The sequence below is a fragment of the Monodelphis domestica genome, chromosome 4 (assembly GCF_027887165.1).
Source record: "Monodelphis domestica isolate mMonDom1 chromosome 4, mMonDom1.pri, whole genome shotgun sequence".
NCBI classification, from domain to species: domain Eukaryota; kingdom Metazoa; phylum Chordata; class Mammalia; order Didelphimorphia; family Didelphidae; genus Monodelphis; species Monodelphis domestica.
This window is the reverse complement of record NC_077230.1, coordinates 420,638,019-420,652,813: the sequence shown is the minus strand read 5'-3', so window position 1 is coordinate 420,652,813 and position 14,795 is coordinate 420,638,019. Positions and strand designations below refer to the sequence as shown.

Below are 14,795 nucleotides of genomic sequence, written 5' to 3'. Positions count from 1 at the left end.
CCTCGCTTCCCTCAAGCCTCCGTCTCTGCGCCATTTCGGAGAGGAGTCACCGGTTGTTTCTCCCGATAGAGCGGAAGCTCCTTGAAGGCAATCAGTCAACAAGCTTTTATTATGTGCCTGCTATGGGCCAGGCTCTGTGCTAGGCGCTGGGGATACAAAGACACAAAGGAAAACAGTCCCTGCCCTCGAGGAGCTTCCATTCTTTCAGGGGAGACAACATGGACATAAATAAATATATACAAAATATTTACCAAATAAATACAAGGCCGAAGGGGAGGGCCACTAGCAGCTGAGGGGGAGGGGGCCGGGAGAGGGCAAAATGAGCCAAGATCTCTTCAGATCTGAGCCTTGAAAACGAGGGCTTCTGGGAGACGGGAAAAGAGGGGAGAGCATGTAGGCACTGGGAAGGGTTTCTTGTCCCCCTGGTGCCTCTCACAGTGCCTTGGAACATCAGAGATCAATGAACGTGTGTGGATTGACCTATTGGGAGGGCAGCTGTTGTGCCCATCTCAATTTAAAGTTTATCCCTGCCCACAGAGGGTCAGGAAGTGGTCCCAGGGTGGGATGGATGGCAGGAACGGAAGCCTTAAGACTTGGAAAGAACACTCAAGGACACCAGAGACATACGGAATAATCAAACGTCAGGGCTGGGAAGCATCCCCAGAGACTCGGCTGGTCCCTTCTCAGAGACAGAAAATGAGCCACAGTTCAAGTACCGGCTACAAAAGGCCTTTCCTGCTTCCCCCAATCATTCGTGCTTTCCTTCACCCAAATAGCCTTTGTATTGATTTTGTATGAGAAGAAGCCAGCCAGTGGTCATCAATAGAAAGCTGGTCTCCTAGCTAGGAAGACCTGGGTACAAGTCCTACCTTTGTCATTTCCTTAGCTGTGTTACCCTAGACAAGTCATTTGGCTTCTCAGTGCCCTAGACAACTCTCTAAAGTTCTAAGTTTCTGAGAAGAGGCAATATCTTCCTCTGGGAGTTACCATGAAACCCCACCAACCCGAGCCTCATTTTGTATGTCATTTCTCATTGGCATCTGCTTGTCTAGATACTCTGCCCAGTATGGTGTCAGTTTCTTATCTCTGCGTCTCCAGCTGCTAGTCCAGTGCAGGGCACTTAATAGGCACTTAAGAAAGGACAGTTGACTTGAATTAAAAGTACTCCCTCCTCACTTCTGCCTCGGAATCCCTCATTTCCTTCCAGATACAAGTCTGACCATATGACTCCCCCTGTTCAAGAGCTCCTATTGCTCCCTATTGGCTCATTCATGGTTCTCTCCCTGGGAAGCCTTCCTGGATCTTTTCATTTATCAGTATGCTTCCTCTCAGCAAACCATCATACAGTCTTACCTGCTTGCATGCTTTCTGCTCAGTTTGTCTGTATATCCTCAGGGCATGAGGAAGCAAGGCTAAGGGGCAGCCAGAAGTAAGGACCACCTAGATTCGATTCCACCCCCAACACCTAAGGTCTGGGTGACCTTTTGACTGCTCAGCATCCCGGGACCTACCTGGAAGCGATTCTCTCTAATTAGAGGTCATAGAGTATGCTCTGAAATGGCAAAGGAGGTGATTTCCTTGGTGGAGGGAATTCCTTCCACCAACAGAGAGTAACAACAGTTCTGCAGCCTCTGGTCTTAAAAGAGTCTTCTAAAGCGTTAGGAAGTTAAGTGACTTGCCCAGGGTCACACAGCTTGTAGGCATCAGAAACAAAATTAGAACCTATGTCCTTTTGACTCCAAAGCTGGCTCTCTATCCACTTCCCTATAGAAAACACATTTTTAAAAATGCTTATTGGATTAAATTGGAAGAGAGTACGCCAAGGCTGCCATCTCTACACGGCGGCCATGTCAGGACCAGGGCCAGAGGAAGCCACCACGGGGATAACACTGTGAATTTATTTACAAAGAGAATATAGAAACAGACAGGGTCTGGCTCCCTTGGGGCAAAGGTGAGTGCTGAACAAGATCGACACCTTCCACCTTCCCACACTCATTTGCCTGGGGAGTCGCCGTCGTTATAATAAATACAGTCATTTAAAAACCAGAACTAATGAGGATTGGTCCCCCTCCGGCCTCCTTAGTCTTCTATCCCTGGGGATCTTTGGGTTCCTCCCCCATCCCGTTTTACTCCTGACCCCGAGGTTAGTCGCCAGGAGAGGGCTAGGAAGCACCAGGGAGCTCCGTCTCTCAACTACTTTGCAGCTCCCAAGCTGGATCAGAGAAGGTCACAGGGAGGCTCAGCCCTACTGGATTCTACCTGGACCAATTGGAGACCCACAGTGTACCGCGTCAGAGGTTAGGAGAGATATTCCCACAGTCTACTGGCCATCGAGGGAGTCTCCACTACAGGTAGGATAGGGATTGGAAAGCGAGTAGAAATGTGGCCCAACTGAATGGACTGTAAACGGGCCCATAGAGGTACGTGAGGGAGAAGAGCGTCCAAACTTAGGGGATTTCCTTGGCCAGAAAGGGATAGGGAAATAGAGACACCTTCCAGAGGGCAGGGGCTACTTAGAGGCTCGTAGGTTCATCGAATGTCAGAGCTGGCAGGGACCTTAGAAGTCATATGTCCAACCGCCTCGTTTTTCAGAGGAGGCGACTAAGGCCTCGAGAGGGGAAGGGACTTGCTCAAGGTCACTCAGCTAGTGAGTGGCAGAGGTGTTGAACCCAGATCTCCTCATTCCAAATCTCTTTCCACCACACCGCCTACTTCACTGAGTCCATTCTACAGTGAGGGAAACTGAGGCCGAGTTTGCATCAGCGGGCGACCCAAGGCGTTCTTGGCTAGCAGTGTGATCCGCCACGGAAGAGAGGGCTCTGCACTGCGCCCTAGAAGCTCACACCGTGGTCATAACCTTCAGCGAGCCGGAGCGGAACCGCAGGATCTTCTTCTTGAGGGCGTGGGAGGCCTTGATCTTGACGAAGACCTTCCCCTGGGGCCCTCCAGGACCCCCGGCCGGGCCTGCAGCTGCCGAGGCGGCTGCCAGCTGCTGGGGCCACACCAGGCCACCGCCGCTGCCCTCCGAGTCACTGGAGGCTGAGCTGAAGGCCAGGGATTCGGCGTCGCTGGCGCTCGACTCGCTCTCACCGTAGGCTGGGCCGTAGCTGCCCCCGTAGCTGCCGCCGACGCTGCCCAGAGGGGGAGCCCGGCGGCCCCCGGCCCCGCCGCGGCCCGCCGAGCACTCCGAGTCGCTGCCCGCACAGCCGTAGAGGAGGCGGCGGGGAGGGGCGGGCGAGGGCCCCGGGGCTCCCCCGGCGGCTCGGCCAGCCCCCCCTCGTGGGACCGCCTTGGCCCTCCGTCCACCCTCGGCCTCCTCGCCGCTGATCTCGGCAGTGGAGCGCCAGCGGCGCGAGGAGGAGGAGGCGGCGGCAGCGGCGGGGGCGGCCGGAGGCCGTCGAGGTCGGCCGGGCCGCGGCTCCTCCCTCTCCACGGTGTGGTACTTGGGCTCCGCCGGGCCGGCGCCGGGCCGATTCAGAAGGCTGTTCTCGGACTGCGAGCGGGCGGCCTTCTTGCCCCGCGGGGAGCCGCGGCGGACCGCCCCGTCTGGGAAGCGGCCCTTCCGGGTGCCGCCGCTGGGTCGCGGCCGCTCGCGGGGAGGGGACAGCTCCACGCTGCGGCCTCGAGTAAGAGGTGGGGGAGGCGGACCCTTTCTGCGGGCGGCGCGGGCCACTGGGGGACCGCGGACAGCTCCGTGGGCTGCAGGGATGTACTGGGCCTTCACCAAGCGGCCCTCGCCTGGGCTGGGGGGTGATGAGCCCGCCGCCGCCGGCACAGGCTCGGTCGAGGGCGGGCTGGAGTCCCAGGGCGGCCAGCCCCCGGGCCCAGGAGAGCCGCCCCCACCAGAGTGCGCCGGCTCCTCCGGTCGCTGCCGAGCGCTGTTCTGCCGTCGGAGAGCCGCCGACGGCTCGGCCGGTCCGGGACCGGGACTGGTTCGGGGTTGGCCTGGGCCTGGCCGCCCGCGGATCCGCCGCCGGCGCCGCAGAAGGCCCGAGATGTAGCTCTCCAAGTGGCGGCCTGGAGCAGCGTCCTCGGGGGGCCCGGTGACTGGGGAGTCCGCATAGAAGCGGCCGCGCAGGCGGGGGCTCTGCAGAGCCACTGCATGCAGCGGGCTGGGCGCCAAAAAGGAGGTGGCTACGCCCCCAGGCCCGGTCTCCTGCGAAGCCGTTGGGTAGGGAGCCGAGAAGGAGCGGGGCACAGCTGCCCGGCCTCCCCCAGAGGCCTCCTGGGAGCTGGGGCCAGCTTCTCCTGCAGGAAGAGGAGATAAGAGCGGCTGGAGACGGGTCTCCTCCTTTCATGAAGGAACACTTCCCTTCCCTCCCCCCTCACCTCTTTCCCAGCCCCATTCTCTCCTTTCTAGGGAACTCAGAAAATCAGAGTTGGAAGAAAAGATGTTAAGGGACCCTCTGTCCTGACCTCAGACTGCCTAGCAGTGTGATCCTGGGCAAGTCACTTACCCCCCAGTGCCCAGTCCTTATGGCTCTTCCGCCTTGATACTGATGCTTAATATCAGTTCTCTAAGATGGAAGGCAAGGATTTAAAAACAAAACAATAAAAACAATCTATTTAGAGAGCAGCTGGATGGCTCAGTGAATGGAACACTAAGCCTAGAGTTGGGAAGTCCTAGGTTCAAATTTGACCTCAGACCCTTCTTAGCTGTGTGACCCTGGCAAGTTATTTAACTTTCATTGCTAGCCCTTGCCTCCCTTCTGCCTTGTAACCAATAGAAAGCACTGGCGTTTGTTTCTTTTTAAAGAGACCATCTACTCCAGCTCAGTTATTTTCCTAACAGGAAACCAACCACATGAAATTTAACTTTGGAAGAGATCTGAGACATCATCTGGTCATTTCATTTTACAGGTGAGGAAACAGAGGCACACTCAGGGAGAGCCAGAACTCCCAGCATAAGCCATATTTGCAATCCCTTCCTCTATGCTGAAGCCACTCCACGAAGGACTTAACTATGAGACCCAACAAGCCAATGAGGGAATGCTTCCCCTTCCAGATGCAGTAGATGGCCACTAAAGACAATTCTCCAAAGTTCTTTGCCCTTTTCCTATTTACAGGTTAGAAGAGTAGAACTAGGAGGCAACCAGGTGGCTCAGTGGATAGAGTACTGAGCCTGGAGTCAGAGACACCTGAGTTCAAATCTGCCCTCACACTTCCTAGCTGTGTGAACTTAGGCAAGTCATTTAACCTGTTGGCCTCTGTGGAGAAGGAAACGCAGACCACTCCAGGATCTTTGCCAAGAAAACCCTGTGGCCAGTATTGGCTTGCAGTGGTGCATAGGGTTACTGAAGAGTCCTTTGGTAGCAAAGAGTTCAGCTGTGATTAAACAAGAGTGGCAAAGCTGATAAACAGTGGTTCAAATGTGGCCTCTGATACAGCCTGGCCCAGGAATCCCAGGCTTGACACTTATTCTCCCAGCACTCTGGACAATTCCTAAAAACTATAAGGGCAGAATTGATAGAAAGAATGTCCTCACCTGGGTGAAATCACAGGACCAGCCCTTATTCCAACAATGAAAATAGTACATTCTCTGTAGTCTGAAGACCTGAATTCAAATCTCACCTCTGGCATTACTTGTGTAACCTAGGATAAGTCAGTCAGTCTCCCTGAACCTCAGTTTCCTCATCTGTAAAAATGAGTGAGTTAGGGAATATAGGTTGCTAGTGGATAGAGAACCAGGAGGTCCTGGATTCAAATCTGGCCTCAGACACCTTCTATCTGTGTGACCCTGGGCCAGTCACTTAACCCCAGTAATGCTTAGTCATTACTGTTTTTCTGGAACCAATGGATTTTAAGACAGAAGGCAAGAGTTGTTTGTTTTTAATGAGACAAGATGGCCTCTAGATGGGATCACAGTGAATGGAGTGTTGTATTTGGATTCAGGAAGAGCTGGAAAAATTCCAATCCTGCCTCAGATATTTGTGAGTTGCATAATCCAGGGCGAGTTACTTAATGTTTCTCAAAATTCAATGAGGATAATAATAGCACTGACCTTATAGGTATAGGTTGATCAAACGAGCTTTGAAATCTGTAAAGCACTGAATTCTTCTTCCTGTTATCTGATCTTCCTTCCAGCTCTAGGTGGATGGGTCCCTTTCCACTAACTATCCCCCAGTTCCTCTCTCTGCCAGCCCTCTTGCCTGATTACCCAGGCAGAACACAAGAATTTCATGGCCCTTCATTCTGGAATCACCCCTTCATTTTATAGATATAGGCAGCTGAAGCTCAAAAAGAAGAGAAGACTTATCCAAGGCCACACAGCAGGGCAAGGGCAGGAACATGACCTCATATCCAGCTACTTACCCACTCACTCCCTCAAGCCCTGAGGATATACATTGTCTCTCTTCTCTTTCTCTCTTTCTTCTCTTCCCTCCTTACCTTTTGTAACACACACACACACACACACACACACACACACACACACACACACACACACATCCTCCAGATGTCCTCACCAAAGTTCCCTTTGGAGTTATGAAAGTCCATGACTCACTGGCCCAATTTCCTGGGCCCCCTCCTGCTCTCTTCTACTTATTCAAGCATTTCTTTCCTGGCCTTCTTACCCAGAGACTTGGGCCTCTCGCTGGCAAATGCTCCCCGAGGCTCAGAGGGGCCCAGACGGCTGTAGGAACCCGAGCCGGAGAAACCACTGTCAGCTCCAAAAGTTGAAGGAGGGGAGTCTGGACCAGTAGGGGAAGGGCCTTCATAGAAACCTGGATGAGGTACAGAAGGGAGAGACTGAAGGGCAGAAAGAGGGGGGAAGGGAGGGGAGAGATGGATAAGAGACAAAAAGAAGAGGGAAGGTAGGTTGGGGCCTCAATTTCAGAGTTGAGGGCTTTAGATCGAGGTTGCTGGGTTTCCTCTCACCTGAACTCAGCCCAACATCTTCCTCCAGGCCTTCAGCATCCAAGCTCAGCTCTCCCAGATGTTGACCCAATTCCCACATCAACCCAGGCAGGGCCTCCTGGAACAACAATGAGTGTGAGGGGAAGGGAAGGAGAGAAACTCATGCAGACATAGCTGCCCCCTTGCCCTGACACATAGAATCTCAAGTTCCCAGCAAAGAGTGCCAGGAATAAACTGGGAGTTTAGGTTGTGGCTGAGGAATTGCTATTGAAGTTATGAATATATGGATTATGAAGACCTAAAATTTGACTCATCCATGATTCCAATGAGAGAAGGAGAAGAGAGCAGAGACTTCTTGGGGGAGTTGAGTTTAGAACTTTGGAATTGGAAAACCTTCCCTTCAAAGTCAGAGGCTCCTGTGCATACACTGACCATCAGGCTCCCCTGCTCCAAAACACTCAATGGCTCTGCCTCTAACTAACTGCTTCTGCTTGGCATCACTTCATAATCTCCTTCCCACCCAGCTTTCCAGGCTGATTCTCCTTTATTCCCATCACTTCAGCCAAGCAAACTCCTTGCTGTTCCTCATGTCCATGCCTTTGCACAGAACTTTGGTCTGTCTAAAATGTTCTTCCTATTCACCCCCACCCCTTTGGATCCTAAACTACCTTCAAAGCTCAGCTCATGTTACCAAAGTGGCTAGTGATCCCTCCTCCCCTCCCCCCAGAAGCCACTCTGTATCTATTTTGCATTTGCTTCTCGGTTTCCTTTTTGTTTCTCCCCAGTGGAAGGTAAGCCCCTTGAGGGTAGAGACTTTTAGGTTTGTCTTTATGCTCTCAGCACCCTGGACAGTGCTTAGCACACAGTAAGTGCTTAACAAAGCTCCTATGATTGGCTTGGATAGAGGTTGGCCAGGAGCTAGGATGAACCTGAGTCCTTTCTCTGGCACACACTGGCTGTATAACCTTGGACAAATCTTTTAACCTTCTATGCTCCAGGAAACATTATTAAACTCTAAATTCCAGACTAGTTTGGAATCTTGATGGGGAGAGTTTTCACCAGGGATCAGGACCCTGTAGGACATGCCCTAAAGCCCCACTTAAGTCTTAATCTGTTCCTGAAAGTAAGGAGAAAGACTGAAAGGGAAAGAGCTTTCTCTCGTTTGTCTTGAGAGACAACAACTCTTTTTTAACCCTCATCTTGTCTTGTCTTTGGATTCAGAAATTTGAAATCAGCTCAATCAACAACTCCTTATTAAGAGGCTACAGTGGCTTGGGAACACTACAAAGCTTCAGTAACCACCAGTGATGCAGGAGAAAGAGCACTGGATAAGGACAGCCCCTTACTAGCTCTGTTGGCCTCCAGCCAGTCCCTCAGCCCTTCTGAGCTTAAATGAAGGCAGCTCATCTACAAAGTCCCTTCCAGCTTTGTCTATGATCGTAAACTGCTTTACCTCCACTGGACTCAGTTTCTCCCTTTGTAAAAAATGAGGGATTTGGTCTCCATGGCCTTAGTAGTCCTATCCTCAAGGAGCTTCCAATCTAGGAAGGAGATATGACAAATCCCTAAGACGTTGTGAATGCTTTTGTCAACCCTGAAGCATCTTGTCAGTGTGAGCCATAGCTATGATATACAGACAACAGTGATACAAAATGTTATATGGGTGTACCAGAGTTTAACAAAATAAGGATGGTTCGAGGGATCTGAAGGACTTCAAAGGGAGGAAACAGGACTTGAATTTGGCTCTTATAGATGTGTAGGAGTTCAACAGGTATCCTGATACCCTTTCCTGAGGGCAGAAAGGAGGTAAAACTCAATCAGAATGAGCACCATAAACTGCACTAAGACTTTTGGGACACCCTGTAAATACACTTTTGGAAAGGGAGAGGGCTGGCTTTATAAGGGACTAAGTTTGGGTTTGGAGCTTGGGTTATATTCCCAAACTCAAGGACTGAAGATGAATTGATTGGCTTAGAGTTATTGTGCTGTGTCAAAAAAAAAAAAGAGGTAAGGGGGTCGGTTACAAAGATGACTTTTTGCCTGTAAAATCCTGAGAGAACTTGACTGACTAAAAAGCCAAAGACCTAAGAGAGATTTTCAATGAGATATTATACTGACTTGACCACTGGCCTAGAGTCAGGAAGAAATGAATTCAAATCCAGACTTGGACATTAACTAGCTGTATAATCCTGGGCAAATCACTTCACCACTCTCTAAGTCAGTTTCCTGAGCTACAAAATGAAGATAATAATAAGCACCTACCTCCCAGGTGAGAATCAAATGAGATAACAATTGCAAGTACTTGGCACTGTGCCAAGTTGATGCTAACTATTAATATTATTACCAGTGGCAACCAAAAGGCAGAAGCACATGGAAAATTGGGCATTATCACCTCCAAGAACCAAGAAGGGCATTCCTGACTCCAGTTTCCTTGACAGAGCAATGGGAATTTCCTTGAGTGCCTGGAAAATTCAGGGCCCCAGCCTTCTAGAGAAAGATGGGAAAGCCCCAACTTACCTTCCCCCCCCCCATCCCTCTGTGTCCCTCAGTCTATATCTTCTGTACTTTATCCAGGTTTTTACAAAGTCCTTCTTCTATTGAACCTGAGCACCACCAGCCCAGTGGAATAAAAAAGATGTCCCCCAGCCCAGCATCACTACCACACACAGCAAGAGGATCAGAAAGCTGAAGTCGGTGTCTAACCAAACCAAGTTTATATATCTCTTCTTGGACGTGAACCCCTTGGGATAATAAAATAAGGCTGCAAGTGACCCTCAGGAAGAATTAGACTCACTAAGTTGTCCAGAGGAGGAGTGATGCCTTATGAATTTTTTTTTCTAATGGGGAATGCAAACCATAGAATCTGGGGAACTGCCTAGAATCCTGGGAGGAGGATGAGACTCACCAAAGGAGAATGGGCCATTGTTTATGGAATATATATATATGAAAAATAAAGGCTGTCCTATATGTATGATTATCTTTACTGCTTCCATGGAAGTGGAGGACTTTGCCTACTGCTGTGGAGACATAGACAAAAGCTGTACTGGGACTTATTTTTTGGAATCCCCCAGTGGAAACTCTGGGTAGGTCAACATAGGCCAATAGGTGGGTTTTTTTTTTTCTATAACTCCTCAAGATTGAACCTGATAGGGGCAGCCAGACTTAGAGATGGGAGGTCTGGTCTCAGACACTTAGTAGCTGTGTGACTCTGGGCAAGTCATTTACCTCCAATTGCCTAGCCCTTACCACTCTAATGCCTTGGAACCAATACTTAGCATTGATTGAAAAACAACAACAACAAAAAGATTGAACCTGCTCCATCTAAAGCCAGAGTCAGGGGATGTAGGTCAAAGTTTGTAGAACTTTACACTTATAAAATCTTTCACTTTGAACCTTAGAATAATGAGTATTTACATCCACAGGAAGCTAGGTCCTTATGAATGGAGCTTTAATTGCCTTAGGACCTATCTTAGAAGCAGATACTGTCAAAGCTAAAAGGCAGACAAAATAGAAAGAAATGGGATCCAGAGGTACAAAAACATTAAGAGCAGCTCTTGGTGGCAGGGAAGAATTGGAAACTAAATGGAGTGCCCATCAACTGGTGAATGGCTGAGCAAATCATGCTATATGAATGTAATGGAATATCATTGTGCCATTTTTGCCTGCTTCTCCCCACCCCCACTCCCCATTAGACTGTAAGATCCTAGAGGATAGGGACCAATTTTTACCTTTCTTTGCCAGAGCTCAGCACAATGAAGATGTTTAAGAAATGTGTATAGACCAACTGACATAAGAAATAACAAAAGAGATGGGTTCAGAGAAACCTGGGAAGACTTTTACGAACTGATACCGAGTGAGGTAATAAGAGCCAGGAAGACAACTTCTACAATAACAAGTCTTTCAAAGACTTTAGACTTCCAGACAGTGAAATGATCAACCCATGATTCCAGAGGACTGGCGGTGGTCTATCTTACCAACTTCCGGACACAGAGGTGATACATTCAAGGACATGTATTTTGGGCATAGATCATGTGGGAATTTTTTCTGCTTGGTCTTATATTAAGAGAAATAAAACACATACTTGTTCATAGAAGTGCAGCTCAAAAAAACTTTCTTCAATGCCCTCCTTTTACAATTGGGGAAACTGAGACACAGAGTAAGGGAGAAGGACATGCCTCTGGTTTATATCCAAAGTCCAGATCAGAACCATTCCCAGGCGTTGGTCTCTCCACTATGATTCCTGTCTGGGTGTTAGGAGATGGAGGACAGTAAGAAGGGGAGTGTTGGCCTCTTTGGTCAAGGAGATGGGAGGGGCAAGGGGCAGGGCTTCATCAGAAGAGTCAGTTCCTTCCCTATTTAGGGCAGAAAGAAGGGGGCCCTGGAAGAGACTTTCCCCACCTCTCCTCCCCAACCCTCCCCTCAGCTTCTTCAGGGCCAGATGCCAAAGAACACTTTGGAGAGACGATGGATTTCAAAACATTGAGAGCTTCCCACTGATCTGGTCCAACCCCTTCACTTTGTAGAGAGGGAAACTGAGTCCCAAGGTTACACAGAGTAAGATTCAAATGTAGACTGATTTTCCCACCACACTGTCATTCCTCTAGAGTTAGCATGGTGCCTATTCATGCCTGCTAGAAGGTGTATCAGCAAGAATAACTTTGGTCCTTCCTGCTGGAAGGGGTAGGACTACATTTCCTCCGGAGGGTGCATTGAAAATGTGGGGCTCGGGCTGGAATATGGGCTTCCCCCACTATCCCTTCCCCACCTCCCCTCAGAGAGTATATTTAGCCTTCCTCCTCCAGCCCATGCTGTCTCTCCCTCCCTCCTCCTCCTCCCCTCCCCCCGCCCCCCCTTCTGCTCTGCCTGGAGACAGCTCTGACTGGGGCGGCCTCTCCCACCTCCCCGGCTCCCTCTCGGGCTTCCTGACCCCAAGCGAGTGAAAGAACCTTCTCCTCTGAGACTCCCCAGGGCGCCCAGCCTTCCTCGCGGCCACCCGCGGTGAGAAAGCCTCCCCCCCCCCCCCGCGGGATATTGGGAGGCACAAGGGAGAGCCAGAGAAACATGGGGATGGGAAGGGATGGAGACGTAACGAGAAGCCACAGAGACAGAGATAGAGATGTGGGGATGGAGAGAATCATCTAATGTACCCCTCCCCCAGCTTCCTCGGCCACCCGGATCCCTCAAGCCTTCAGTGCAAGTTCACGGCTGGCCTGTGTACTATCCCCCCCCCCACCCAATAAGGCCCTCTCCTCCCCCCCCCCCTTTTCCACCCCCATCCCCATCCCAGTGGTTCTCTCCTCTTCGGGAGAAGGGCCGAGGCGGAGGCCAGGAGGGGCGGGGCCTCCCACAGCTGTTTCTGCTTGGAGAGAGGAATGTGGCCAGGCCCTCCCGGGGGAAGGGGGAAGGGGGGTGGGGGGTGAAGGAGGTCTGCAAAGCCCTAGGCCTGTTCTCCCCCATCCCCCTCCACGGGTTAGAGCCCACCTCTTCCCCCCTAAAAGAAAACAGAGGCTCGCATTTCCTCCCCCAGCCGGGGGCCAAGGCTGGGCTGGCTGAACCGGAGGAGATTCGATCAGAGAGCATCAGGTCAGGGAAATTAGGGCCTGGAGAGAATGACATGGGCTTGAGGGTCCGGGGGCAGGCCTGGAAGGACAGAGATCCGGATGGTCAAAAAGGAATACATTTAAGAAGGTGAAACCAAATGATACACACGGAGACCAAGAAGGGGGAGCCTGAGGGACCCGGAGGGAGAAACAATGCCCCGCCCCCTTCCCCAGTTGACCTTCGCATCCCTCGTCAGTCTTATCCCCCACTAGCCCAGGTCTGGGAGCCCTTAAATTAAGCTGAAGTCGGGAGGGAGGGAGGACGAGAGAGAGGCCCCAGCCCCCTGCACCCCTGCTTTCAGCCTCCAAGGGTTCTGCCCCTCTCCGCCAGCGAGATCTCCAAGCCCTCTAGAAGGAAAGGAGCTTAAGAAATTGAGTGGAGCCTCGAAGTCGAGAATGAGACCCGGGGATGGGGAGTGCCTCAAGTCCCCTTCCCAACAGTTTTAAGCGCTGGACCCTCTCCCCAGTCCAACCAAAGCTGAGAGGGAACCCCCCCCCATCCTCAGTTTCCCAATAGTGCAAAGGGATGGGGACTGCAAGAGGGGCAAGAAGTCCCTCTTCCCTCTCCCATTCCCCTTCCCCCTCCAGCCCCTTCTAACGGATGCGAGGCAAAGGGACCGGGAAGGGACTGAGATGCAGAAGGAGAGTGATGGGGGGGAGGGGGAACCGCGGGGGAGGCCGTGGTTTGGATGAGTCCAAGAGTCTGGCAATGATCTGGGGTGCCGCCGCGCAGGCCCCCCGCGGCTGGGGGACGATGAAAAGGACACAAGGATCTCCAAGCTCCCTCTCAGCACTCACCAGCTGCTCTTCCAGCGCGGCCGCGGCCCGGCGCGCCGCCGCTTCGTCGTCGTCCTCGTCGCCGTCGTCGTCGCCCAGGGCCTCGTCCTCCTGGTCCCGGCCATCCTCCGCCGCCCCGCCGGGCCCCGCAGCCAGCGGCTGCCCAAGCCGGAGCGCCTGGCGCACGCGGAACTCCTGGCGCTCCCGCAGCCAGTGCAGCTCGCAGAGGCCGGCCAGGCTACCCTCCAGCCAGCCCCGCAACCGGCCCCTCTCCGGGCTCACGGGGAACGAAAAGGCCCGGATCATGGCCGCGTCGTCCCCTCCGCCGGGCCTCGGCCCCCGCTCCCGGCTTCCCTGGGGGCCCCCCAGCGCCCCGCCAGCCGCGCGCCCGCCCGCCGGTCCGGCCCGGCTGTCACCGTCTCATCTGCATAGGCCGCAGCCCATTGGGCCGCTGAGCTGAGGCTTATCTGTATTGCCCCGCCCCTCGGCGGTCCCAGCGGGTCGCCTATTGGCGGGCAGTCGTCGAGCCACGCCTCCTGGCTCCCCTAGAGGCAGGGCCATTGGTGGTCTTCGGGGGGGTCTCTACTGTAAAGATCTGCATAGACCACACCTCCCGTTCCCCAGACCCCTAGATCGTGGAACCTTGGTACTGAGCCCGGATTAGCGGCATAGCCACGCCTTCTTCATAGCCCCGCCCACTACCCTCGGGGACTGCCGGCCATTGGTGATTTCCTCTATCAGCATACATAAGCCCGCCTTCTCCTCCCTGTCGGTCTCACTCTGCTCATCCCGCGTCATTCGGCCCTCTTGGATTCGCCACGCTGCTTTCTTACTCAACGGCGTAGTCCACCACCACCACCATCATCACCCCGCACCCCGCCTCCCTTTTCTTCCAGAGATTTGCTACGCAGGCCATTAGCTTCACGACGCCCGCTGATTCGTCTGTCCTCTGGCAGGGCGGAACTGATCCCTTGGGCACGCCCCATTATGGGCGGACCTAAAGTGACTGGTCTCTGAAAATTTAAATATTATAATTAGAGAATGTTAGGTGGGGGCAAAAGAGAAGGCAGAGCGCCTTTTCTCTTCTTCACTTATCCAATCGGGTGACGGTTAGAGGAAGGAAGGCGGTGCCTTCTCCTCTCCCCCTCCCTGCCGCTCCTTCTTGGAGACTTAAGTAATTGCTCCAGCCGGGCGGGGCATTTGTAAGGGGCACAATCCTCTCGACTTGAGGCCGTGATTACGAACAGTGTGTGCCCAGAAGGATCCGAGAGCTGCAAGCGCATGGTGGAAGGGCTTAGGAGACCGAGGTTTCCTAGAAGCCTTAGCAGTGGTTGGTGGAATGGTCTACAGGAGCAGAGAATGTAAGCTCCCTGAGGGTAGGCACCGACGGGTCTTTGTACCCTCAGGGACCTACGAACTCCCTGAGGAGAAAACTCCATTTCCCAACACGCCTCTGCACCAACTCTAAGTAGAGCCCCGACAGGACCTTCCTGGGTGCCAAAAGCAGCATGTCAAGACTAAGACCAGACTTGAAGGCTCCCCAAAGCTGGTCTCTGTTCTTTC

General features: G+C 52.6%; 1 protein-coding gene across 3 annotated transcripts; it reads right to left on the bottom strand.

Moving 5' to 3' along the window:
- Positions 1–81: 81 nt before the first annotated feature.
- Positions 82–14,599, bottom strand: DACT3 (dishevelled binding antagonist of beta catenin 3). Of its 3 annotated transcripts, XM_056796269.1 has the most exons (5): positions 13,254–14,599; positions 12,337–12,495; positions 6,877–6,973; positions 6,573–6,722; positions 82–4,248 (listed from the first exon to the last, which is right to left on the bottom strand). In XM_056796269.1, exons 1-5 carry the CDS (start codon positions 13,536–13,538, stop codon positions 2,840–2,842), a joined length of 2,100 nt encoding a protein of 699 aa, XP_056652247.1. In that variant the 5' UTR covers positions 13,539–14,599; the 3' UTR covers positions 82–2,839. The 3 variants fall into 3 exon arrangements, with proteins under 3 accessions (XP_056652247.1, XP_056652248.1, XP_056652249.1); XM_056796270.1 differs by lacking the exon at positions 12,337–12,495 and having other exon boundaries at positions 13,254–14,596; XM_056796271.1 differs by lacking the exons at positions 12,337–12,495; positions 13,254–14,599 and adding an exon at positions 10,937–11,623.
- Between the last annotated feature and the right edge of the window lie 196 nt (positions 14,600–14,795).